Consider the following 27,401-nt stretch of genomic DNA (forward strand, 5'->3'; position numbering starts at 1 on the left):
TTAGCTGCTGCCGACCAGGGCCAATGTTGTCTGCTTCCCAGAGCCGGGCAACCTCTGGTCTGGCTCCCAGCATTCCTCTCTGGCAAGCCCTCCCACAAACACGGGCTGTGTGCTCTGCCCGCTGCTGAGATAACACACAGACACACACTGGCTAAAGGTACATCAGATAATGGCATCCACGACCAAGCCCAGGCCCGCCGCTGGGAAGTCCTGAGGAGGGGCTCCAGGGCCAGGTGAGAAGCAGGCAGGACAGTCTGCCACTAGCTCTTTGGCGGAGGCCACTCCAGGGAGGGTCAGGCCAGAAAATCCACCAGTCTCTGCTGCTTGTTGGCCATGGGCGAACTCCCCTTTTTGACTCTTGGGGAGTCCTCAGAACTCCAAGTAAACAGAAGCTCTCAGTGCTCCCTAGAGGAGGTTCCTGCAAAGCCTCGACACAGCCTGGGCATTTTCCATGCCTCGTACAGTGTCAGGTAAGGAGGTGCCTCTTTCATCTGCCAGGAGCTTTGAGCTGTGGTCAGGGGCAGCTGTGGCCTGAGGGGAATGGGCCTCTGCCCTCTGCTGGCTTTCCTCACCTAATGGGAGGCATGCACGGAGGCTCAGGCTTTGTCTTTAGTGGGTGGAGGTGGAGAGAGTAGAGGGGAAGGGCTGCCGGAGGGAACTTAGGAGCCAGTGTGAATGGCCCCTCCTCTTCCAGGCCCACAGCGGGACTGGAAGCTAAGACTGGAAGCTGTGCTCTGCCTCCTGCCCCTGCATTTTGCCCCTTGCCCCTTCCCCTTGTGGCTCCCTGGTCTATAACCTGCCCTATTCAGATGGTGAGGGCTTGGGAAATGGGTCTACTGGGAATACGAGGTGTAATGAAACCAGGTGAAGGAACGCAGGGTCAATTGAAGGAATAAACAGTGTCCTGTTTGCCATCTGTCATCCAGTCAAAGAGAGTTGGCATTCAGAGCAGCTGCCAGAAAAGTCTTTACAGAGGTGATCTTCTGTCACTACCTGCCACGTTCTGCAGAGGACACTGAGGCTAAGCCACTCTTAGGAGCCTGTCCAGAGAGAATTTGGGCTGAGCAGATCTGGGGCTGGTGCTGGGGGACAAGGGTCTGGAATCTTCTATGCTGCCTTTCCCCTGTGTGGTTTCCTTTAAAGCCACCATGTGGGGCCCTGGTGGGACATCGCATCTCGCCGACAGAAGTGGACCAGGCAGATCCTCAAAGATGTCTCCTTGTACGTCGAGAGCGGGCAGATCATGTGCATCTTAGGGAGCTCAGGTAAGCTGAGGAGGGAGTTCCCTACATTTTCCATGAGGACTCAGAAGAGGCTTTGGCTTGTTTTGAACACCACACTAAGGAGACGGGTTTAAGTTGTAGCAGGATGGCCAGAAGTCTGACATTAGAATGAAATCTGATGGCATGTCTGACTATGAATAGAACCTGGTTGTTGTTGTTTAGTTGCTAAGTCACGTCCGGCTCTTTGTGATCCCACGGACTGCAGCACTCCAAGCTGCCCTTTCCTTCATTATCTCCTGGAGTTTGCTCACACTCATGTTCATGAGTCAGTGATGCCACCCAACCATCTCATCCACTATCGCCCCCTTTTCCTCCTGTCCTCAGTCTTTCCTAGCATCAAGGTCTTTTCCAATGAGTAGGCTCTTTGCATCAGGTGACCAAAGGATTGGAGCTTCAGCTTCAGTCCTTTCAGTGGATATTCAGAGTTGATCTCCTTTAGGATAGACTGGTTTGTTCTCCTTGCTGTCCAAGGAACCCTTAAGAGTCTTCTCCAGCACCACAGTTCAAAAGCATCAATTCTTCAACCCTCAGTCTTCTTTATGGTCCAACTCTCACATCCATACACGAATACTGGAAAAACCATAGCTTTGACCTGTGCCAGCAAAGTGATGTCTCTGCTTTTTAATATGCTGTCTAGGTTTGTCATAACTTTTCTTCCAAGGAGCAAGTGTCTTTTAATTGCATGGCTGTAGTCACCATCTGCAGTGATTTTTGAGCCCAAGAAAATAAAGTTTTTCACTGTTTCCGTTTTTCCCCATCTATTTGCCATGAAGTGATGGGACCAGGTACCATGATCTCAGTTTTTTGAAAGTTGAGTTTTAAGCCAGATTTCTCACTCTTCTCTTTCACCCTCCTCAAGAGGCTCTTTAGTTTCTCTTCACTTTCTGCCATTAGAGTGGTCTCATTTGCATATCTGAAGTTGTTGACATTTCTCCCAGAAATCTTTATTCCAGCTTGTGAGTTATCCAGCCTGGCATTTTGCATGATATACTCTCAAGTAAGTTAAACAAGCAGGGTGACAATATACTCCTTTCTCAATTTTTAATTGCCCAGTTCTTCCATGTAAGGTTCTAACTGTTGCCTCTTGACCTGCATACATTTTCTCAGAGGCGGGAAAGGTGGTCTGGTATTCCCATCTCTTTCAGAATTTTCCATAGTTTGTTGTGATCCACATAGTCAAAGGCTTTAGCATAGTCAATGAAGCAGAAGTAGATGTTTTTTGGAATTCCCTTGCTTTTTGTATGACCCAACAAATGTTGGCAATTGTATCTCTAGTTCCTCTTACTTTTCTAAACCCAGCTTATACATCTGAAAGTTCTCAGTTCACATACTGCCAAAGCCTAGCTTGTAGGCTCTCAAGCATTACCTTGCTAGAATGTGAAATGAGTGCAATTGTGCAGTAGTTTGAACATTCTTTGGCATTGCCTTTCTTTTGGATTAGAATGAAAACTGACCTTTTCTTGTCCTATGGCTAGTGCTGAGTTTTCCAAGTTTGTTGTGCAGCACTTTAACAGCATCATCTTTTAGAATTTGAAATAACTCAGCTGGAATTCCATCACCTCCACTAGCTTGGTTTGTAGTATTGCTTCCTAAGGCCCTTATGACTTCACATTTAAGGATGTTTGGCTCTAGGTAAGTGACCACACCATAGTGGTTATCTGTGTCATAAAGACCTTTTTATAGTTCTTCTGTGTATTCTTGCCACCCCTTCTTAATCTCTTCTGCTTCTGTTAGGTCCTTGCCATTTCTGTCCTTTATTGTGCCCATCTTTGCATGAAATGTTCCCTTGGTATCTCCAGTTTTCTTGAAGAGATCTCTAGTCTTTCCTAGTCTATTGTTTTCCTCTATTTCTTTGCATTGTTCACTTAAGAAGGCTTTTTATCTCTCCTTGCTATTCTCTGGAACTCTGCATTCAGTTGGGTATATCTTTCCCTTTCTCCTTTGCCTTTACCTTCTCTTCTTTTTTAGCTCTTTGTAAGGCCTCCTCAGACAACCACTTTGCCTTCTTGCATTTCTTTTTTTCTTGGAGGTGGTTTTGGTCACCAACTCCTGTACAATGTTATGAATCTCCGTCCGTAGTTCATCAGGCACTCTGTCTACCAGATCTAATCCCTTGAATCTATTTGTCACTTCCACTGTATGATCATAAGGGATTTGATTTTAGTCATACCTTAATAATGGTCTAGTGTTTCTCCCTACTTTCTTTAAGCCTGAATTTTGCAATTAGGAACTCATGATCTCAGCCACAATCAGCTCCTGGTCTTATTTTTGCTGACTGTAAGGAGCTTTTCCATCTTTGGCTACAAACAAAGAATATAATCAATCTGATTTCAGTATTGACCATCTGGTGGTGTCCACGTGTAGAGTCATCTTTTGTGTTGTTGGAAGAGGGTATTTGGTATGATCATTTCATTCTCTTTGCAAAACTCTGTTAGCCTTTGCCCTGCTTCATTTTGTACTCCAAGGCCAAACTTGCCTCTTACTCCAGGTATCTCCTGACTTTCTAATTTTGCATTCCAATCCTCTATGATGAAAAGGACATCTTTTTTGGTGTTAGTTCTAGAAGGTCTTATAGGTCTTCAGAGAACCATCTAAAGGTTTAAAGAATCTTTTGAAAGATCCTTGAAAAAGATGACATCCTGCTGAACATGTAAGTTAATTCCTGTTTCAGAGAAAAGCACCTAACATAGTGCTTGGTATATAGAGGTGCTCAGTAAACCCAGTTTCCCTTCCTGGAGACGGGAATAGGAATTGAATAAGCACAAGGATGCCGTTTACCCCCCATGTGTACTGGTCTTTTAAAAATTATGATGTATTTTAAACACACAGATTGGGGAGATCCCCTGGAGAGGGGAAAGGCTACCCACTCCAGTATTCTGGCCTGGAGAATTCTATTAGACTATTCCATGGGGTTGCAAAGAGTCAGACATGACTGAGCGACTTTCACTCACTTCACTTAAACACACAGACAAGATAGTTAATAATATTCCTGTCTTAACAGCTAGCTTTATGAAATCTTAACTTTATACCATATTTACTTCAGATCATTTTTTTTTTTTTGGAAAAAAACAACACCCTAAATATTACAGGTTCCACTGAGGCTATTTGCATGCCTGTTCTCTACCTTCTTCTTCCCCTCCTCTTTCCCTGCATCAGCCAGTCATTGCAGGGGAGGGTGCAGCTCTTTGGGGCTGGGGCAACGCTCTGTGAGGGTCACAGCTGAGGATGCACAGCTGTGGGGGAAAGGGTGCGTTGGCCCTGAAGAGGGCATCCATGTGGCACATCACAGGGTCCACTACACTGCACATTTTAAGGTTGAAAGATTCTGACAAATTTGCTTCCCAGGACCCTGTTTTGATTGGGTTCTTGCTTGCAAATTGTTGACACTTTCAGCTACTCTCCACTTGGCATTGCTGTTTTCGATAGAGGTGGGCAGTGTAATTCTGTGATAGAAGTTAAGTGTGGTCAGCCTCTTTCGACTCGGGGGGTTACATCCACAGCCACTCTCCTGCTACAGTCAAGGGGTGGGGAGAACAACTGGATGGTGGCAGGAGTGCTGTTAAGATGAGGTGAAAAGGAATTCATTGATGAGAAGGGTTACATGTTCCTGAGATTTCCTTTCATTTCGTTTTTTCTTGGCCCATGCCACATAGCTCATGGGATCTTAGTTCCCCATGAGGGATTGAACCCGTGCCCTCAGCATTGAAAAATGCAGAGTCCTAACTACTGGACCACTAGGAAAGTCCCTCCTTTCATTTTCTTTTTTCAATTTTTAACCATTTCTAATTGTGTGCATGTACCATAACACCCAGGGTCATCCTAATTTTCCTTTTGATAATTATACTTCTTTAAAGAGAAAAGCTGAGTTATTCCCATAATATTGTGTCACTTGCTGCCTTCTCTGTGTAGGATAAAAGGGGTGGCATGTAGCACAACAAGGATTGAACCCACTTCTTGGAAATGTGTCCCACAGGCCAGTATCACGCTTCATACACATCTCAGCAGAACAGGGTGGGGCCCCCTGTTCCAGGGGCTCACGGGCTGGTTTCTGATGATTGCTTACCATGGTTTTATGACTGTTCATCCTTTTGTGCTGAACATGAATTCTTGGTAGACTTCAAGTTCCATGAGGGTGGGAGCTTGGTCTTTTTTTTTCCCCTGATGGATCCTCAATATCTAGGACAGGGCTTGCCACATAGTAGGTGTTTAATAAGTATTTGCTGAATAAATGATTAAGCAAATGAATTAATTCTATGAATTATTTTTAGTGTTTCATAACATGATTTCATTGGTGTCTTATCTAAAGCGGTATTTTTATCAAATCTTTACTAGTGAGGCAGAAGATGACTTAGGTGTTCACAGTCTCACTAGAGAATGGTCTAATGCAAGCCTGCCTATAGTCAGCCACTCTCTGGGGGAAGGTAATTTTATTGAACTCATTATTATCTATCATGTAATTCTTAGACTCTAGGCTGCATGCTCCTTTGCAGAAGTCTAGTTACAGATGACTTTTGTCCTTCTAGAAGAGATAATCCCGAAGGTCATGGTTTTATTGCCCTGTAGGGTATTAACCTTTATTTTTTTTTCCTTTTCTTTATTGTGGTAAAATATGTGTAATATAAACTTTGCCATTTTAACCATTTTATTTGTCAATTTTTTATTGAAGTACAGTTGACAATGTTGTGTTAGTTTCAAGTGTGAAGCAAGGAGATTCAATTATATATATGTTCTTTTTCAGATTCTTTTTCATTGTAGGCTAGTATAAGATACTGAGTATAGTTTCTTATGCCATACAGTACATTCTTGTTATTTACATACTTTATATAAGTAGAGTGTATGTTTAATTGCAGATCCTAAATGTATCCCTCCCTTACCCCATTTCCCCTTTGGTAACCGTAAGTTCAATTTTCTATGTCTGTGAGTTTGTTATCTATTTTGTAAATAAGTTCACTTGTATCATTTTTCAAGATTCCACATATTAGTGGTATCACATGATATTTGTCTTTTTCTGTCTGACTTAATTCTGTATTTAATTCTGGTTTAATTAGTATGATAATCTCTCAGTTCCTATTGCTGCAGATGGCATTATTTCATTCTTTTTTATGGCTGAGTAATATTCCTGTGTGTGTGTATACATAGATATATACAAACATATATCAATATGTATACATACCTCATTTTATCCATTCATCTGTCTGTGGACACATAGGTTGCTTCCATGTCTTTGTCACTATAAATAGTGCACTGTGAACACTGAGATGTGTATATCTTACTGAACTAGAGTTTTCATCTTTTCTGGACATATGCCCAAGGGTGGGATTGCTGGATTTTGTGATAGCTGTTATTAGTTTTTAAATGAGCTTCCATAACTGTTTTCTGTTATAGCTGTAGCAATTTGCATTCCCACCAACATTGTAGGATGGTTCCCTTTTTGCCACACGCCCTCGATCGTCAATGTATTGCATAGACTTTTTCATGATGGCCATTCTGACTAGTGTGAGGTGATATCTCATTGTAGCTGTGAGTTGCATTTCTTTAGAAATTAGTTATGCTGAGCATCTTTTCATGTGCCTGTTGGCCATCCGTATGTTTTCTTTGGAGAAATGTTTATTTAGGTATTCCACCCATTTTTTATTTTTATTTTTATATTTTTTAATTGGGCTGTATGAGCTGTTTGTATATTTTCAAATTAAGCCCTGGTTGGTCACATGTTTGCAAATATTTTCTCCTAGTCAATAGATTGTCTTTTCATTTTGTTTATGGTTTCTTTTGCCATGAAAAAGCTTATAAGTTTGATTAGGTTTATTTGTTTCTTTTTGCTTTTCTTTTGCCTTGGGAAACTGACCTAAGAAAACATTATTATAATCTATGTTAGGGAATGTTTTGCCTATATTCTCTTCTAGGAATTTTATGGTGTCATATCTCATACATAAGTTGTTAAGCCATTTTGAGGATTTTTTTGTGTACCATGTTAACCATTTTTAAGTATACAGTTCAGTGGTATTAAATGCATTCACAGAGTTGTGCAAACATCACTGACATCTATCCCCACAAGTTTGCATCTTGTAAAATGGAACCTATATTCCCATTAAAGAATAGCTCCCTTTCTGCCCTTCTCTCAGTCCTGGCAACCATCACTACAGTTTCCGTCCTTATGAAAGTGTACTTATGTCCCATACTACTCTAAGTACCTCAAATATGTGGAATCATACAATATTTATCTTCTTGTGACTAGCTTATTTCAGTTACCATAGTCTTTGCAGTGTTCATCCATGTTGCAGCATATTGCAGAATCTCTTTAATTTTTAAGATTGAATAATATTCCATTATATGTACAGCCCATAGTTTGCTTATCAATTCATCCATTAATGGACACTTTCCTTCCACATTTTAGTTATCATGAATAATGCTGCTGTGAAAAAGGGTGTACAAATCTTTCTTCAAGACCCCGTTTTTCTGTTCTTTAGGGTATATACCCAGAAGTGGAATTGCTAGATCATATTCTATTTTCAGTTTTTATAGAAACCACCATACTGTTTTCCACAGTGGCTGTACCATCTTATATTCCCAGCCACAGTGCACAAGCGTTCCAATTTTCCCACTTCTTAGCCAACACTTGTTATTTTCTGTTTTGTTTGTTTGTTTTGATAGTAGCTATTAGGTGTGAAGGGATATCTCACAGTAGTTTTGATTTCTGTTTCCCTAAGTCCTTTACCCAGTCTTGAATCAGGTGGTTGGTTTGTTTGTTGTTGAATTTTAGAAGTTCTCTCTGTAATATTAATCCCTTATCAGATATAAGATCTGCAAATATTTTTCTGTCATTCTGTGGACTACCTTAATACACTATGAATAATGTCTTTGTTGAAAAACATAGGTTTAAAATTTTCATGAAGTCCAGTTTATCTATTTTTCTTTTGTTACCTGGACATTTGGTGTCACATCCTAAGGCATTAACCATGTAACTTTGCAATTTACTCCAATCTTCTTTTCTTCCCTGAGTATGCATACTAGTTTCTCATACCCTTTTATGCTTGAGCTTTGTTATCCTCCTGGTACCCCCAGAAATGAGTTAATAAATATTTAACACATGTTTAAACAAAAGACAGTATTAGTTACCTATTTTCATGTTTAAAAAATACCCAAACTAAGTGACTTAAAATAATAAAAATCAGGTATTATCTCTCAGTGTTTCTACAAGTCAGAAATTTGGTATGCCTCGGTTGGATACTTCTGTCTGCAGTCTCTCATGAGGTTGTAGTCAGATGTCAGCTGGGGCTGCAGTCATCTGAAGGCTTGAATGGAGCTGGAGAAGCTCCACCTGAAGCAGTTCCCTCACATGCTGAGAAGCAAGTAGTTGCTCACCATTGCTCGCTGAGGATGTGTGACATGAGAGGAACCCTGAAGGTCACATTGGAGGCTGAGAAGGAGCAGCCAGACTGACAGGATTAAACCAAGAGGATGAGGTGGCACTCGAGCCAAGAGGATGAGGTGGCACTCGAGCCAAGAGAGAGATTTACAGAAAAGGGCAAGCAACAGTATCAAATGCAGCTGAGAGGTCAAACAACACACAGAAACCAGCCCCAAGAAGGCTAGTTCTGAGGTAGTGGTGGAACTGGAATCGGGGCTTTAGGCTGTTGGAGGGTCTATTAGAGTTGAGATGGGATGCTAGAAATGTAAGGCTGAGGGAACTCCTAGTTAGAAGAACCACAGACAAAGCTTAATATTGTGACTGAGAAACTTGAGGGCACGTTTTGTAAGACAACCCCAGTGAAGTCACATTTTGTTTCTTTTCAATCACTCTGCTCCCTTCCCCACGCTGACCTCTACCTGAACACACTGGGGCTGATTCTGAGCTTTGTCAGTCGTGGGTCAGATAAGAAAACCACTGCTCCGGGAGCTTGGCTTTTCATCTTTGCACCCCTCAAAGCAACCAGCAGTGTCTTTAAAATATTTGAGCAAAAGATCCTTTCGTTTGTTTTGCACAAGTCATCACATCCTCAGTAGAATTCTCTTGCCATCTTCTCAGAGAGCCCAGAGCCTCCTGATAATTTCCTCTCTTACTGATTCTAACTTCTTAACAGCCTTACTCAGGAAAGGCCTGGTGACTCCTCTTCCTGTCCCTATTAACTGGGCCCATGTAAGCTTGTGTCCAACAAGAATGGGAAGGGCCAGCTGGTGTCTTACTCTAAGAGATCACTCTAACCCTAGACAAAGCAAACCAGGAGAAACCTCACCTTCCAATCACTCCAGTACAGGGAAGTTAGTTCATCCCATCTCGTGGGAAAGTTCTTAGCAACAACCTGCTGGATTATGCTCAAGGCTCTCAGTGTAGGCTGAGGCCAACTTGGTTTTTACTGAAGGACTCACTAAGCTAGTGCTTCTCACACTCCAATATGCATGAGAACTACCCAGGCATCTTGTTAAAATGCAGAATCTGAGCTAGGAGTTGGAGCCTGAGATTCTGCATTTCTAAGCTCTCAGATGGTGCTGATGCTGCTGGTACTCAACCACACTAGCGAGGCTCTGGGCCAAGTCCTTTACATCCAGGAACCAGCAGAGGATCCCAGGGAGTCACAAACAAAAAGAAATTCAAATGCCCTAGAATCCAAATGCTTCCAAGAGCCATGGTTTTCATTTGAGTCTGATCCTGTGTTTTCTTTTTCAGCCTCAAGCAGCTTTAAAAGAGAATAAAGGGGCAGACAGAGCTCCTCCAGCTCAGACCTGGAGGAGAGAAACAGCTCATCCCCTCTCATTGAAAGGGGACAAGCTGGAAGGACTCATTCCAGCCAGGAGTCTGGCCCATGAAGCCAAAGGGAGAGCAAGTCAGGGCCGGACAACGGGTTCACCGAGGGTCTTGGGAAGTTCCTGTGAGGCCTCGTGCATGGCCTCCTCCAGGCCCTCTCTTGTCGCCTCCCAGGCTCAGGGAAAACCACGCTGCTGGACGCCATGTCTGGGAGGCTGCGGCGCACAGGGACCTTGCTTGGGGAGGTGTTCGTGAACGGCCAGGAGCTGCACAGGGAGCAGTTCCAGGACTGCTTCTCCTACGTCCTGCAGGTGCCCGCATCCTGGCCCGCCCACAGGAGTTGGGAGGTGGTGGGGGCGGGGGGGGGGGCGCCTTGGAAGATGCTGACAGGTCCCTCGCCGCAGAGCGACACTCTGCTGAGCAACCTCACCGTCCGCGAGACGCTGAACTACACGGCGCTCCTGGCCATCCGCCGCGGTTCCCAGAGCTTCTTCCAGAAGAAGGTGGGTGCCTCACTGTGGCCTCATACCCCCTCGTCCCTCCATTTGCCCGTTCCTCCCCATCAGTCTTCACTAAGAGTCTAGAGCTGCTCTGTCCACTATGGCTTTGGGGCACTTAATGGGGCTTCAAATGTGGCACTTGAAATGTGGCTTTAGTCATGTGGCTTTGGGAGACTTGAAACATGACTAGACCTAATTGAGATGTGCTATGAGTGTAAAATATACACCAGATTTTAGAAAATTAGTCTGGAATCACAGAGCATAAAATATCTCATTAGTAATTTTTAAAATGTTGAATATTGGTCACAGTGGTATTGTTTTGGTTGTATAGGGATAAAGAAATTATACCACTTAAAATTCATTTCTCTTGTTTATTTTCACTGTCTAAATATGGCCAGTAAAATGTTTAAATTCTGAGTGTGGCTTGCATTATATTTTTATTGGATGGTGCTGTCCTGGGAGCTCTCTATTTGAACGGATATGATTGTTTTCCTCATTCACTGCCCTGCAGTCCTGTTGAGATTTTTCTCAGCTTTCTTTGAGACATCTTGAATGTGCTTCATCTAAACTGGATTCAGCTGGTGAATTGTCAGCTCTTCCTAGGTTCCAATGTTTCCTTAAGTGGACCCAGTTTGGAAGTAGTTGTAGGTAAACTTGCAGGGACCTCACCTAAAAATATTGTCTCATTTCTGTCTGGACTGGAAACACACAGGGAACCAAGAACAGACCCGTGTACCACCTGCAGAGCAGGCACAGTTCCCTGGGAAAGAGGTTCCTGCCCATGACATCTGCCTCAGAGACTTCACCACCCTGAGGCTCAACGAGGTTCCTCCTGGGCACACACATTACATCTGTACTTCAGTGGCCAAAGCTGGTCTTTCTTCAATGCCACTGAGGCTCTGAGGGATTCTCCATCTCAGCTGAAGGGCAGCAGTCACTCCATTTTTATCAGACCCCTTTGAACCTGTTGTCAGGGAGTTACTCCTCTTGACCCAAGTGTTGGACTCTCAGACAGGGAGTGGTGAGTGGACCTAGGTCTGAATGGTGTCTGGAGTACCAGCAGGCCTGCTGTTATAATGCTGGGTCAGGAAAGGGCATTCTTCTGTTTCACAGTCAGAAGACACGCTGTCCTGGATGTCCTGGCGCATAGCTTTCACACCAGAGGAACCTTCAAGAAGAGCCATCAGCCCCACAGAGTGAGGGCTAGCCCTGTTCCTCCCTGGAACATTGGAGTGCTCAGAAGGCATTGTAAAGTTCCTGCAATTCTCCCATCTTATACTCTGTACTCTCACCCTTGGCTGACATCCATCAGACCTTGTTCACACACAGTATCTGATTTCATTCTGGCATCAGCTCTATGAAGGAGGCATTACTTCTGTCTTTAAGCTCAAGAAACTGATCCCCAAGGAGACTGAGATCCAGCACCTCAGACCGGCAGAACTGGGACACGAACCAGGTTCTCTGGCTCCGTCATGCCTCCCTGGGCCCCACTGTGGTCTGAAAAGATGGAGGTTAGAGTTCATTCCACAGGGAGGTACAGGCATGTTCCCATGACTTAGCCCCCCCTGACAGTGGCAGATGAGCCCTCTGCAGGCTTGTCTCCCTGCTTTAGTATTTTTTTCTCTAAAACGGGTAGGAGAAGATCTCATTGGTATTTGAGTTGGAGAAAGGAAGTCATAAGCAGGTTCTTTTGAGATGGTGATCCATTTACATCACATATCCCAGGGAGAGAATCTGAAAAAGCCACTGAGCTTTCCATCCTGAAAATGCATATATTTGCACAAATACTCAGAAAATTCAAGGGTATCCGAAATTGGTCGATGGCAAATTCACTTCCTGTGAATGGTCCCTCTTCCTGGCACTTGCAGCCCCTAAATGTCCTTCAGAATTTCCTATCATATTATTCTCCCTGCTTGAGGGTACTTTCTGAGCAGATACAGTCTACAGGATGTAAAATCCTGACAAAGTAGTTTAGGGAGAAGGAAGTATCTATGATAAACAGAGCAGTCAGTCAGTTCAGTCACTCAGTCGTGTCCGACTCTTTGCGACCCCATGGACTGCAACATGCCAGGCTTCCCTGTCCATCACCAACTCCCAGAGCTTGCTCAAACTCATGTCCATCAAGTTGGTGATGCCACTCAACCATCTCATCATCAGTCATCCCCTTCTCCTCCTGCCTTCAATCTTTCCCAGCATCAGGGTCTTTTCCAATGAGTCAGTTCTTCGCATCAGGTGGCCCAAGTATTGGAGTTTCAGCTTCAGCATCAGTCCTTCCAGTGAATATTCAGGACTGATTTCCATTAGCATTGACTGGTTTGATCTCCTTGCAGTCCAAGGGACTCTCAAGAGTCTTCTCCAACACCGCTGTTCAAAAGATCAATTCTTCGGTGCTCAGCTTTCTTTATAGTCCAACTCTCACATCCATACATGACCACTGGAAAAACCATAGCTTTGGCTAGACAGAGCAGAAAGTGCAACAGATCCGCCTCTGTCCTCTGCGAATCCAAGCTTAAAGCCGTGATTGATGTGGGCAGACTGTGCTGCCCTTATACTTCTTGGACCACTTGAGAAGCCACATGGCTTGCTTTCAGTCCCAGCTCTGCCATTTGTTAATGCTGTGACCTTTGGCAGTCTATGGACTTTTCTTCCCTGTAATAGAGTATTGATGCATCTTTCCTGGAGCTGATACGAAGAATGAATCAGTTTATGTGAAATCACATAGCACGGAGAGGATTGATGAGCCCAATGATCCTCGTGGTCCCTTCAAAACTCTGAGAATTATTCTGTTCTCAGTGCAGTTTGCAAAACATGGGAGAGGCTTCTAGCCAGAGACATATGAAACAGATTTAGTAAAAGTCTCCTCTCTCCATCCCTTCTGAGCCAGGAGGGGCAAGCTTTACTCCTTTCTTGCTGTTGCAGAGCAGATGAAAGTGATGCTCAGAAATTTGCCCTGGCTGGTGCACATGTAAACCCTGCCATGTCAAGTGAAACTCAGTTCCAGGATCCTTCCACTCTGATGGCAAGAAAACACCTTCTTTTTTCCAGTATAGATCATTCTGGCTTACTTACGCATTTTTAACCACCTCATTATTCCTTTGTATCTGTTTCAGATGTGTCTTGTCTTTTGGTGAAAGCTTCGTGCATTGCTCCGACTCCCTGTATCCTCTGGAACTTTGTTCCATAAGTTATTCCCTCCCTTACTCCAGTTTAGTTTGTTGTTGTTATTTTTTAATGTGGTATTTTGTTTATTTTTTCATTGTAAAAGAAACACAATCTCATTAGAGATATATGGGAACAAAACTCATTGCCTTATATATAAGTATTCTCAGTCTCTTTCTATCTGCTTTCCCCAGGGTCTAATACAGAGAAGGGTACTCAATCAAGGGGGAGCCAGAAATAGAGATTTTTGAAGGGTCTCTGGAGAAGGGATAAGCTGAGGAAGAAAAGAGGGAGAGGGAAGGAAAAGGTCAACCTTCTTGATTTGAGAGTCAGTAAAGAATTTTTTTTACTGGTTATTATTTTGAGTTGAATAAGGAGAGGGTTTCAGGGAGCTGTAGGATATAAGATAAGCAGGGTGACAAGAATTGGGAAAAAGGAATTTTTTAAAGTGTGGCTGGAGATTATAAACTAGGTCCCTTTTAAAGTCCTTGTGGCTGCAGATTATAAACTAGGTCCCTTTTGAAGTCCTTAAAGAGATTCAAATAAAGATTGGCTTTGTTTTTAATTATTTTTGATAGCTGGATTATATTTGATCCAAAACCACAGTGCAATTGGATCACATGGGACTCCAGGACTTATTTGGGTTACAGAGGAAAAGTGAGGTTTAGTTCAAACGAAATTGAATCTTTTCTTAAACATATGAAACATTTATTATAATAAAGTTTCAAAAACCAAAGATTAAAAAATTAAGCTATATCGTAACTACGCCTTTGGGAGTTTTCTTACGGGCTGGACTAACTGTAGCATCTGAAAACAGGAGTTCAACAAAATCTCCATTGCTTCCTACTGAATTTCCCTGAAACTAGTAGAAGCAGTTTTTGTTGCTCTAAGGTCTTTCAGGGAAAACAAATTCATATCATTTATTTTAATCCAATTTGTTGTTGTTTAGTTGGTAAGTCATGTCTGACTCTTTGAGATCCCATGGACTGTAGCTTACCAGGCTTCTCTGTCCATGGGATTTCCAAGGCAAGGATACTGGAGTGGGTTGCCATTTCCTTCTCCAGGGGATCTTCCCAACTCAGGGATTGAACCCATGTCTCCTGCTTGGCAGGTGAATTCTTTACCAATGAGCCACCAGGGAAACCCATTGTGATTTAAACCAAATTGGATTCTTCTGTATTACGGGTGCTTTTCCTAGGATGTGGTGAGTCTAAAAGTGGCCCAAGCACTCAAGAGAAGTGTGTTGCCTCTCCCCTGCCATCTTCAGCCTATGAATTGGAACAGCAACCCAGCAGTGACCAGCCTTCCTGGACATTGTGTCTTACAGGTGGAGGCAGTCATGACGGAGCTGAGTTTGAGCCACGTGGCAGATCAACTGATTGGCAACTACAGCTTTGGGGGAATTTCCCATGGTGAGAGGCGCCGAGTCTCCATTGCAGCCCAGCTCCTCCAGGATCCCAGTAAGTGGGACCCAGAACTGCTACTGGCTGCTGCCTGGCATCTTTCACATGTCTACAGACATTTTCAGCCCTTTCTTCACAAGTTTCCATTTGGAAAGTGGGTTGTGTTGAACTGAAGCCACTGAGGTTTTTCAAAGTGGGGAGCCAGTTTCTTTGGAAATGCTATATATTTCCTAAGGTGATTCCATCATCCAAGTATAAAACAGCTCATAGACTTGGAAGCACTGCTTCTGTGTTGATGTTCAGTTAAGGTCTTCCTTGAATATGGACCCTGCCCTATCCATCCTCGCTTCTTACTAGGGTAGTGCCACTCTGTCTGCTCTGGAGAGGCAGTGAGTTTGGGTATGACTAGAAGTATTTATGAAATGGTAGGAATTAAAACAGAACTTTGAGTGATATATGAGAAAGTATGTATACTGGAGGAAGGGCCACCAAGATGAGGTGGCCATCTTTCCTTCCTGCCTTGGTCATTTTCCCCAATACCTGGGGAAACTGTCACTTCTGTGCACTTGGAAGAAGACATAATAGATCTGCATACTTTCTTTGCATTGGGGTAGATCAAGACTGCCTGCTCTTCAGAGCAAATAAGAGGGATGTTCTTAAGAGCCCCCATACTTCTTGGGTAGAAATAAGCTACAGTTAAACCCTCTAAAGAACTCAAATCCCTGCCCCATCTTGGACTTTGTTTCGTGGGTCAGAGTTTTTTTGCAGTGCGAAAACCCAGTTGGTATTGGAAAGTGCAGAGTCGGACACGACTGAAGTGACTTAGCAGCAGCAGACATGAAGTGAGATTGTGTCTTTTTTAAAATTTATTTTATTCAAATATAGTTGCTTTACAATGTTAATTTATGCTGTACCTCAAAATGGTTCAGTATTACATATATACATTCTTCTTTGTATTCTTTTCCATTATGATTTATCACAGGATATTGAATACAGTTCCCTGTATTATACAGGTGGACCTTGTTTATCCATGCTATATATAATACTTTGCATCTGCTAATCCCAAACTCCCAATCCATCCCTTCCTACATCCCTCCCCCCTTGGCAACCACCAGTCTGTTCTCTGTATCTGTGGGTCTGTTTCGTAGATTAATGCATTTGTGTCATATTTTAGATTCCACGTATAAGTGCTACCGCATAGTATCTGTCTTCCTCTGACTGACTTTACTTACTATAATTTTGAGATTTTGTTCTTTTAACCAGCCTCTTCTCAGCCTTTCAGAGAAGGCAATGGTACCCCACTCCAGTACTCTTGCCTGGAAAATCCCATGGACGGAGGAGCCTGGTGGGCTGCAGTCTATAGGGTCGCTAAAAGTCAGACACGACTGAGCGACTTCCCTTTCACTTTTCGCTTTCATGCACTGGAGAAGGAAATGGCAACCCACTCCAGTGTTATTGCCTGGAGAATCAAGGGGAGCCTGGTGGGCTGCCGTCTATGGTTTCTGGGGTACCCTAACCTCAGATGGAGCCAAAATGGTCCATAGTACCATGTGAGAGGACTGATCTGGTTGCTGCCTTGTCCCTGCAAGGATTGAGGCTGAAATGTGCTCAGGAGTTGGGAGCTGGGCCCTCCCAGATCAGTTGTTTTCTCTTGGGCTCTGGCTGCATTTGTTTGGATGGGACAAGACAGCTCAGTAAGAAACTATTCAACTTTCTGAATCTAGAGCACAGAATGCAGGCTTGGCAGTGACTCAGATGCTTGGCCTTTCTTTGCCTGCAGAGGTCATGCTGTTTGATGAGCCAACCACAGGTCTGGACTGCATGACTGCAAATCAGATCGTCGTCCTCCTAGCAGAGCTGGCTCGCAGGGACCGCATTGTGATCCTCACCATCCACCAGCCCCGCTCTGAGCTCTTCCAGGTGAGGGCGATGTCTCGTTCCAGCTCAACTCGTCAGGGGTGGGTATATGTGTGCTGGGCTGAGATCTACCTGCATGCGTGTGTGCTAAGTCACTTCAGTCGTGTCCGACTCTTTGCAACCCCATGGACTGTAGCCCGCCAGGCTCCTCTGTCCATGGGATTCTCCAGGCAAGTATACTGGAGTGTGTTGCTGTTCCCTCCTCCAGGAGATCTTCCCAACCCAGGGATCGAACCTGTGTCTCTTACATCTACCTTCATTGGCAGGCAGGTTCTTTACCACTAGCAGGGATCTAACTAAACCAGAGCAACTGAAGCCAATAGCTCTGGATTTGGGAAGGGCAGAGGTTGGCACCTACCATAAGGTGCTGAAACAACTACCATGTTCCAGACACTTCTATGCACTAGCTCATTTAATCCACACCACAACCCTTTGAGGTGGATACCAGTATTTTCACTTTACAGAGGGAAAGAGTGAGACTTAGAAATGATACATAATGGAGCCAACATCACAGTTAATAAAAAGCTGGAACTGGCCTTCGTGTTCTACTAATAGTTGGCTTTCAAGTCTGTGTTTTTCCTCTAAATCATACAGATTTCCTATCCAAAAATCTCACCTTAATCTCTCAGGATCCTTTTAGGGAGCTCTTATTTGACTTTTATAGATGAAGATCTGAGATTTAAAAAAAAACTTTGTCCAAGGTCTCTCACTTAGGGGCACGGTTGGGACTCAAACCCTGGTTGTCTGGCCAGGTCCATGAATTGCTTTCTATCCTAGACATGATGCTGGGTGCAAGCTGGGAGGCTGCAGGATCCACAGTGGCAAGCCAGGCTGGAAAGAGTAGGGATGCATTTTGAGTGGCTCCGATGGCCGCAGTAAGAGTACTCATGAATGGCTGAGACACTCAGAGGACTGACTGCTTGAGGCTTGTTTTCCATAAGGATGAAGTTACCTGATTACACACTGAGACTGTCTGTCGTTCAATCAGCTCTTTGACAAAATCGCCATCCTGAGCTGCGGAGAGCTGGTTTTCTGTGGGACACCGGTGGAAATGCTTGATTTCTTCAGTGGCTGTGGTTACCCTTGTCCTGAACATTCAAACCCTTTTGATTTTTATAGTAAGTTTTTCTTTCACATTCCTGATCATAAATGTTTTTAAAACCTTCTCATCTCATCTTCCTGCTTAAATGACACCTGTACAAGTGGATTTTATTTCTGCTTTTGTTCTGGCATTTTTACTCTTCAAAATATTAATTTGGTCGAGTCAATTAACTTGCCATAGATGACCTGTCAGAATGAGGTGGGGGATCTCTCTTGAAATGGTGCCCTTCTACTTGATCAAAGGAAAACTAACTGAACATCTGGATTCTCCCAGACAGGCCTATGGGGATCCTCATGGCCCTGCTGATAGCTTTAAAATATTGAAAAAGATTTTTATAGATGGGCATTAACAACAGGTATTATTTTGATGAGATTAAGTATTATGGCTAGAACTCCTAAATCAATGATGAAACATGCATTAGCCATTATGTATATATATGCATTTAAAAGCACGTGTTTTTTTGTGTGGCAAAAAAATTTCAGTGGACCTGACATCAGTGGATACCCAAAGCAAAGAACGAGAAATAGAAACCTACAGAAGAGTCCAGATGATTGAAGTTGCCTACAGAGAATCAGCAATGTATCACAAAACCATGGAGGCTATTGAAAGAACAAAACATCTGAAAACATTACCAAAGATTCCTTTCAAAACCAGAGATTCTCCTGGAGCCCTCTCTAAACTGTGTGTTCTCTTGAGGTAAGAGCCTCACCCTGTTTCAGATGGGTAGACATCCACCCGTAAAAGAAAAGCAATTGAAACAGAGTTGTTTGGCTTTCAGGAGAGTGATGAGAAACTTACTGAGAAATAAGCTGGCGGTGACGATGCGTCTTACTCAGAATCTGATCATGGGTCTATTCGTCATTTTCTTCCTTCTACGACTGGGGAAGGATGTGCTGAAGGGTGCCGTCCAGGATCGTGTGGGTCTCCTGTACCAGTTTGTGGGTGCCATGCCGTACACAGGCATGCTCAATGCTGTGACCCTGTGTGAGTGCCTTGCCCAGGAGGCGTGCCCCCAGAGTGCGCGTGGGGGCTTCTCTCTCCCTGAATATCTCCTTTCTCCAGCTGACATCTTGCGAGACTGCACCAACATAAGGGTATTCCTCTGAGCTCAACCTGGCCCTCTCCAGGTTCTTTCTCTGGGAAAAGGTAACTTGTGAATTGCTAACACCTCAGTGAGAATTAGGTCACCATGTGGATCTCCTTGAGGGTCTCTGAGGATCCAGGTGAAACAGGAAGTTATGAGGAGTTGATGGGGCACCTGATGGTGGTGGTTTTAGGTCAGCCCTGGTATCCAATCTTAGCCATGAGGAAGCGCAGCTCACCGGGGCCAGGATGCCTGGCCAACTTTGCACTGTTAACGTGCTTTATGGAGCCTAATTTAGGACAGCCAGCATATAGTTTTCAAACTCAGTGGGAGTCCAGAAGCAATACCTAGGTTCTTGATGTTCTGTGCCAAGGCCCTGCACAAAAAGAGGACACAGTGCCTCACGTCACTCATTAGTGTCTCTTTTGCATGTGTATTTTTGAATTGGTGACACCCCTCCTCTACTTTAGAGACACGGAAATAAATGATCCTACTGTAATCCTACTATAGTTCGCATAGAATGTATGTTTCAGGGGGAGAGGGGTGTCCATAGCTCTATGGATGGCAGTCCCTTCTCTCCATCACTGGGGGGCCCCAGCTGGTCCTCACCACCCAGTGCTGATAGACCTCAAGTTCAGCCTGGGCTAGCACCGTCCCCTGCCCTTCCACGCCCCCTCCACCAGCTGTGTGGTGACCGGCTCTTCTGAAACCTGCCTTCTGTGCCCAGTTCCTGTGCTGCGTGCCGTCAGTGACCAGGAGAGCCAGGATGGCCTGTACCACAAGTGGCAGATGCTACTGGCCTACATGCTGCACGTGCTTCCCTTCAGCGTCACTGCCACCCTCGTATGCTGCAGTGTGTGCTACTGGTAAGGAAGAGGGTGTCCCGAGGCCTTCGGTTCTCCCAGGTCATGCCTCCCGTGGCCAGTGGGACCAGTGGAGCGGGAGGCCAGGGATAAACCGCTCTCCGCCCTGGAGGGTCTGTCTTTGCCCACCAAAGTCTTGTACAACGTTCCGTCCTTCAGGGCAAATACAAGAACCCCACTGGGGCCACATGGGATCTGAGAGCAGACCAGTAAGACTACACATACCAGGGAATAGCCTGTCCCACATTCACTGACCCAAGCAGAGGGCTTGGGAGTAGCTGGGACCAGGCTGCCCAGGCCGCTGTGAGCTGGAGCAGCAATGCTGCCTGAGATTTCAGTGATAGACCTGGGGCATTGCAGTTGGTTGGGGGTGATGGGGGCTTGAGGAATCAAGAGTGACTATGGGAAGAGGGCTTCGAAAAACCATGAAGCATCCCTGATGCTTTTGATGGATGGTTTGTAGATGATGCTTTTTATTTCATAGAACTTTTAACAGATGTAATCTGAAAGTATGTAGAGAGTCATTTGTTGATTTGGTGTGACAGAGAGATGTATCTTCCTTAATCCCTGTGGCTTTCCCCTAAGATGGGGGAATCACGTGGTATTCTGTGACTCCAGCAGTGAAAGGTGCTCAGCTTGTCATCCCAAGAGAGGGCTTCAGGCGGTCCTGGAGACATTGTCTTTCTTCAGGCCGCTGCATTCCTGTGCTGTGCTCCTATTAGTAGAGACACCCATGATATGCCATGTGAATAATTACTATGAATCAAGTGAAATACAGGTAGAAGGTAAGCAACAGCCTGGTTAGTTTGAGCTCTAAGATGAGGAGTTGAAAAGGCTTGCTGCAGGCTCTTAGATGTCGGTGTCAACCTGGGGGTGGACAGAGGCAAAACTGCTGGTTCTGGTGAGCAGGAGGGTAGACTCTCACGGCCAGGGTGTGGCAGGGACCTCGTGGCCCTCCTTGCTGGTCCTGATGAGGCCTCTTTATCCTCTGACACTCAGGAACACGCTGAATCTCTGATCTGTGATGTAAACTACAGGCCCAACCCATGTGTGCATCCTCAGTCACGTCTGACTCTTTGTGGGGACTGAAAGCTGGAGTTTTTTTGACTCTTAGCAGCATATCAGACCTGAACTCACTCAGTAGCAAAATCTGATCGGAACCAACATAAGGTTCTTTGTACTTTCCTAACAGTAACACTTCTGTTTCCTGGAAATACTAATGTGCTTGAATGCAGTTGAAGTCCTGAATCCCACTTTGGCAAGCATGGTCTATGCAGTATGATACCTTCTGCAAATCTGTAAATTGCTGCATTCCAAAACACATCTGCCCCTAAAGTGTTTCAGATGATGGATTGTGGACATAAGCAAATCTCCACATGACTTTAATTCAAGAAAACGTAAGATTAATATAAGCAATATTAATAAAATATTATTATTATAAAAAAAACACTGTGTTGAGGCATATAATGACAATAATGATGACTAACATATTGAGTGCTTGCTTTTATGTCGGGCACTAAGAGGTTTAAATATATCATTTCATGTAATCCTGGTCACCATTCTGTAAAGATGGCATTATTCATTATTTTTGTTTGAAGACTAGGAAGCTGAGGCACCAATGGGATATGTCTCTTCCCCATCCTTATCCCAGGGAATTACCCGAAGGAGAACAAGGGTCCATTTGGTTGGGCAGGAAGAGGGCCTCTTGGAGGCTTTATAAAGGAGAACTGGAGAGATGAGCAACATTTGAACAGATGGAAAAGGAGCAAGGGTATTCCAGGGGAAGAGAGAGAAGGAACATAAGTTTAGAAGCAAAACACACGAGACCTTTTCAGAGAAAAGGTTCAGTTGTGCTGTGGGGAAAGGAGAGTTGGAAGGAGTAGTGGAAAATATGACTGATGGCCCTGGAGCCTGGTAGGCGAGGTGCTGAATGCCAGGCTAAGGGGCTGAGGCGGATTAGATATTGGGACATAGTGGAGGATTTCAAACCTCAGGGAGTGACTCATATCTGTTTGACTCGGGAGGGCGAGGTCCACATCACTTTGGTTGCAGACTGGAGTTAGGGCAGGACACTGGCCAGCCCAGTGAGGAGCCGTGGCAACTGTTTGGGAAGGGCAGAAGCCCTGGTAAAGACAGTATCAGTGGCAACAGAAAGTGGGGGGGATCACTTTGAGATGTTGGGAAAGTAGAATTGAATGAACTCAAATGAAATGGATTTGTTGAGGGGTAAATAAAATCACGGATGATGCCTGCATTTTCAGCCTGGGACCATGGGAAGGTGACAGCCTCCTTATCGAGTTTGCAGGAAAGAGAACTGATTTGGTTTTGAACACATTGCATTTGAGATGCTACAAGACACCCAACTGGAGATGTCAGTCTGAGGTTTGGGTGACAGGTTGGTGTAGAAAAAAATAAAGGCAAGAGGAGTAAGAGTCAAGACCTGGAAATGGATTCTTTATGAGAGAATGTTAGAAAGGGAGGAAGCAGTCTGAGTATAATATCTTAAGAGGAACATTCAGAGAGTGGAAGAGGCAAGTGACTCAGTGAGAGAGGCAGAGAGGTGGTCAGAGGTGGAAGGAGAAGCAGGATCAGGCAGCATCAGAGACACCAAGAGAGGAGAGAGTTTCAAGGGCATATAATAAACCTGTCAGTGCTGCAGATGTTCAAGGAGATGTATCAAAAGATTAAGGAGGTATTGGTGCTCTTCCAAAAAAGAGCTTTAGCAGAGTGGTGGGGGTGCAAGGCAGGTTTACAAGGGAAGAAGGAGTGAGACGGAAGGAGATGCTGTTTGAGAAGCTTGGTGGTATAGAATAGAATGAAGAGGGGGAAGTTGCTTAAAAGGTTAGCAGACTCAAGGAATGGTTATTTTATGACATGTTAAGTAAGACCATTGAGAAAAAACACTAGATTGAGAGTAGATGAAACTATAGAAAAATTGGATAGTTCACAGATCGTTTCCAGATTAGACCAGAGACAGGGAAATCAGGTTAACATAGAACAGTTTTAAGTAACAAGTAACATTTAAATACAAGACCTGGTGAGTGATCAAGATTAAATGGGTGGAGTCACTGGAATCGATCAGCTTACCTAATTAGGAGGCACTGGTGTTGATGAATTATCAAGATTAAAGACCTTGAGGATAATAATGATGGACAGGAGTGTAAAACTGACCCTGGTCCAGAAGCTCTGAAAGTATGAAAGGTGAGACGATGCCTTAAAAGTCACAGAGGACTGCACTGGGGCAGAGAAGTGATAGCATAAGCAAAGTTCGTGATTTGTCTAGGAGGAAAGGCAGATGACCTTGATGAGTGGTAGGGAGGGGTGGATGTTAAGACAGGCTAACTCCTCCTCCTTACTTTACAAACGGAAGAAAGAGCAGCCATGTCTGAGGGCTGTGGAGCACATGCTGTCACCAGGGAAATGTTATTTGGTGAAAGGAATATAAGGGGTTATAAGGGTAGCTTGTTTACAAGAACATGAAGGTCGAATCAGTGGAAGGGTTTGGTAGAATAAGACAAGAATGGAATGGAACGGGCCTGGGGAGGGCTAATTCCCTCCCCAGAAAAGCGGAGAAGGATTCTCATACTGGCAATAACCCCAGGATATAGGAATGAGGCGCCCAGAAGGAGGGGCTGAGAACCAGGTTTTGTGTGTCCTTGGCATTAGGGCGGGAGCAGTGCTGGCCAGGCGGAATGTGGCTGCTTATGGAGAAGCCTGGACACCTCAGCCCTACTTACTGCAGCGAGTTGTGACCATCCTCTAAGTGTTGGTATTTTTCTGGGAGAGCGGAGGAGCTGTAAAAAAGGAAAACAGGGCTCAGTTGACTTGGGGCCAACAGAACAGTTCTCAGGACAAAATGGCCTCAAATGCTGTGTTCCAAAAAGGCCTTTCAAAGGTGGGGTTTGGCTTGCCCTGCAGACTCTTCCCACCCACTAACTACCATGGATTTATTCCTAGAAGGCAACTGTGCAGTTTTTCTTATAACCCTCGGAGAGGAACTAAAGACCTTATGTTTTTCCAGGACTCTGGCCTTATACCCCGAGGCTGCCAGATTTGCATATTTCTCTGTTGCTCTCTTGGCCCCCCACTTAATTGGTGAATTTCTAAGCCTTGTGCTACTTGGCGTGATCCAAAACCCAAATGTGGTCAACAGCGTGGTGGCCCTGCTCTCCATTGCTGGGGTGCTTATGGGCTCTGGCTTCGTGAGGTAAGACCTAACAATACCAACCGATTTAGACTGGTGTAGTTTGATGTTAATGATCACCTAATGATGATGATTGTAAGGCATTCCAGAGGAGCGTGGTGATACTCTATCACCTCACAGTCCAGAGTGTTTATAGCGCTTACTAATCAATATTGCTTAGACTCTGAACTGTTTACAGTTTATTCAATAAAACGTCTTCAGAGTGAGATTCAGGAAATGATGATTTAGGTGTGTTATCAATATGATTCATATGTCATAAGACATTACAGCAAAAGGAGAAAAACCAAGCTATGCTCCAGAAGCACAGTCTATTACAGGCTAACTAGTATGCATTTAGTCCATTTCTTCCCCTGGCACTGTTGAGTTTCTAGTCCAGCTCTCAATTCCCAGGTATTTCAAGGAAGTTAGAATAGTCAGATAAGAAAAGAGGTAAGAGAAAGTAAGAGACTGCTGAAGAAAGTATCAGGACCAGAAGGACATGCGCCAAATGTTAACAGTAATTATCTCTGGGTGACATTCATTTTAATTTTTCTTTGTATTTTTCTCTCTTTTGTGAACTTTCTATAATGGACAGCATTATTTTATAACCAGGAAAAAATATACTTGCACACATACATATGTTTTAAAAAAGTAGTAGTAAGAAGGGTGGAAAATTTTAGGAGGGTGAAAGTGGTTCCTGGTGGGTGATGTGAGTTGGATCTAGCAAGCAAACTATGGGTCCCTGAGAAAAATGTGAAGACGGCTATTTCTTTGACTTAAAAACCAATCAAATAAGCTACTGAGCAGCTATTACATGTAATCATATTTCTTTGTTTACTTATTTAACTCAGAGCAATCGATGTTCAGGTAAGAAAACTAAGCTCAGACTTGACTTTGTTCTGCTCACACTGTAAAAAGCCTCTCAGGAAGCATGTGGCTCCCTGAAGTCAGTCTTCCTCCAACCATTCAGCTGCCAAGTGACCATTGGCAAGTCGCTTTTCCATCTTAATTAGTTTCGTTTATAAGATAGAGATAATGATCTCAGCCCCCTCTGTCTCAAGGGAACATGAGACTCATGAGGTCATCGGTGTGGAAACACTTCATGAACTGTAGTGACTTATAAAAGGTGAGATACCATTAAGCAAAGTGAGCTAGGTTTTGGCCAGTTAAGGAGATATTTTTGTGCAGTGACACCATGACATTATATTTGCCTATGTGGCTTAAGTGGCTTGTTCGCATCTATGAAAAATGCACAGGATCCAGTTACCCCAATGGCATGAAATCAAGCCCGCAGGTTACAGACCCAACCTTCAGCAGCATTTCCTCTTTCTTATTTGAATCGTTATGTGTTTGGTTTATAGGAAGAGGGAGGGAGGCAGTGGCCAACATTACCAAAATGCTCTTGGGTTCTTTGCAAAACCTCAATATCCCAAGGCCTCACCTGGGTTCCACTCCCATCATTGGGGTAAAACTACTCCTGAAGGCCACATCAACGTCTTAGTCATCGAGTTTATATTTTTCCTTCAACTCATCTTTCCTGACTGACTGCCTACAACATTTGCACTTTTGGCTCCCTCTTCCTTTAAACTCAAGTGGAAAGAGCTTTGTTTTTCTTAACAAAAGAATGCAGGTTCTTTGGGGAAAAAATATACACAATGTAGAAACATACTAAGTAAGTTATTTACCTGAAGTATCACAGCCCAGAGTTAAATTTTGTTGTGTATTTTGCTAGACTCTTATGTAATCTTTAATTAAAATAAGCTCATACTGTTGTGAAAGAGTAAGGTATGCATGCTTTTTTCCCCTGTGTGGAAGGTCCCACGTCAATCAATTTGGGTCTATGGTTCCTCCCCCTTGGACATATTGTGAGGACTTCTGTGTCACTGCCTGGTTTTCCTCCTGTGTCTTTCACTGATCGATTTGTCCCCCTCTGCGCCTGCACAAAGCCTGCCTGCCGTTGCCTTGGCACAGGACAAGCGGTCTCTGACAGGCCCCTTTATTAGGTCTCACTGCTCATGTTGCAGTCTTCCTCAGATACACTGTCAGCATCTTGAGAGAAGCGTTACAGCTTCTCTCAGTGTCTGGCCCAAGGCCTTTAACCAATTAGGTTTGCAAAAAATATTTGGACTGAGTAAATAAATGAATGACTACTCTCTTCTAGGACTTACCTGTACACTGGATCGGTGACCAGATCACACTGGTTTTCTTCCCCGCTGTCAAGTCCCAAATGCATGTGGGGCCTTTGTGTTTGCCCTGTGGGGTGCAGTACAGGACAGAGACACGTGGTTCCTGCCTCCTCACACTCCAGCCAGCTGGGCAGCCGTCTTCTCCTGTCTTCTTCATCCTGTCCCAGGCCTTTGTCATCTCATCCTTGAACTTCCGCTGTAGCCTGCTCCCTTTATTGCTGTTCCTCCTGTGTCCTTATTCTGGTCCATCCTACTTGCTGGTGCCGCATTAATACTCTTAAAACACTGATTGACATGTGATCGTTTTCATGGTCCTTCAACGGCAAGCCCCTACAAGGCCCTGAAAACAGCTGGTCATGGCTGCCGTTCTCAACTCGCCTCCCACTGCTCCCAGATCAGACCCTCCACTCGAGCCTTTCTAGCCCAGTCGCACAGGCCTGTGCTCACACTGTTCTGCTGCCCTAGGGTTCTTCCTTTTCCCCAGACTCCCATCTATCCTTTCCAATCAGCTGCCTCTCAATGTGGCTAAGTCAATTTCATGCCTCAGAACATTGTCAATATCTGAAAGTCATGGAGTTTGGGGATCACTTGGTGAAACCGTAAATACTAAATACAAGAATATCATGGACACTTGGTACTATTTTTTTATACTTTCTAAGCACAAATGGTTCACTGCTGTGTATTTTTATAGTCTTAAGGCTATAGAATCTCTGTCTCCCAACTCCATTATGAATCCTTAGGGGTAGGTACTTCTTTTGGATTCCTTCAGATCAGATCAGTCGCTCAGTCGTGTCCGACTCTTTGCGACCCCATGAATCACAGCACGCCAGGCCTCCCTGTCCATCACCAACTCCCGGAGTTCACCCAGACTCACGTCCATCGAGTCAGTGATGCCATCCAGCCATCTCATCCTCTGTCATCCCCTTCTCCTCCTGCCCCCAATCCCTCCCAGCATCAGAGTCTTTTCCAATGAGTCAA

At 44.3% G+C, this 27,401-nt stretch overlaps 1 protein-coding gene across 1 annotated transcript in view; it reads left to right on the plus strand.

Moving 5' to 3' along the window:
* Positions 1 to 333: 333 nt before the first annotated feature.
* ABCG5 (ATP binding cassette subfamily G member 5) overlaps positions 334 to 27,401 on the plus strand; it is a 30,910-nt gene continuing 3,842 nt past the window's right edge. The window contains exons 1-11 of the mRNA XM_005910380.2: positions 334 to 470; positions 1,144 to 1,265; positions 10,201 to 10,337; positions 10,431 to 10,529; positions 15,013 to 15,145; positions 16,869 to 17,008; positions 17,994 to 18,123; positions 18,590 to 18,803; positions 18,886 to 19,091; positions 19,919 to 20,057; positions 24,076 to 24,261. Of these exons, the coding sequence (XP_005910442.1) occupies positions 334 to 470; positions 1,144 to 1,265; positions 10,201 to 10,337; positions 10,431 to 10,529; positions 15,013 to 15,145; positions 16,869 to 17,008; positions 17,994 to 18,123; positions 18,590 to 18,803; positions 18,886 to 19,091; positions 19,919 to 20,057; positions 24,076 to 24,261 (1,643 nt within the window). The remainder of the gene's footprint in view (positions 471 to 1,143; positions 1,266 to 10,200; positions 10,338 to 10,430; positions 10,530 to 15,012; positions 15,146 to 16,868; positions 17,009 to 17,993; positions 18,124 to 18,589; positions 18,804 to 18,885; positions 19,092 to 19,918; positions 20,058 to 24,075; positions 24,262 to 27,401) is intronic.

The sequence above is a fragment of the Bos mutus genome, chromosome 11 (assembly GCF_027580195.1).
Source record: "Bos mutus isolate GX-2022 chromosome 11, NWIPB_WYAK_1.1, whole genome shotgun sequence".
In the NCBI taxonomy this organism is placed as follows: Eukaryota; Metazoa; Chordata; class Mammalia; order Artiodactyla; family Bovidae; genus Bos; species Bos mutus.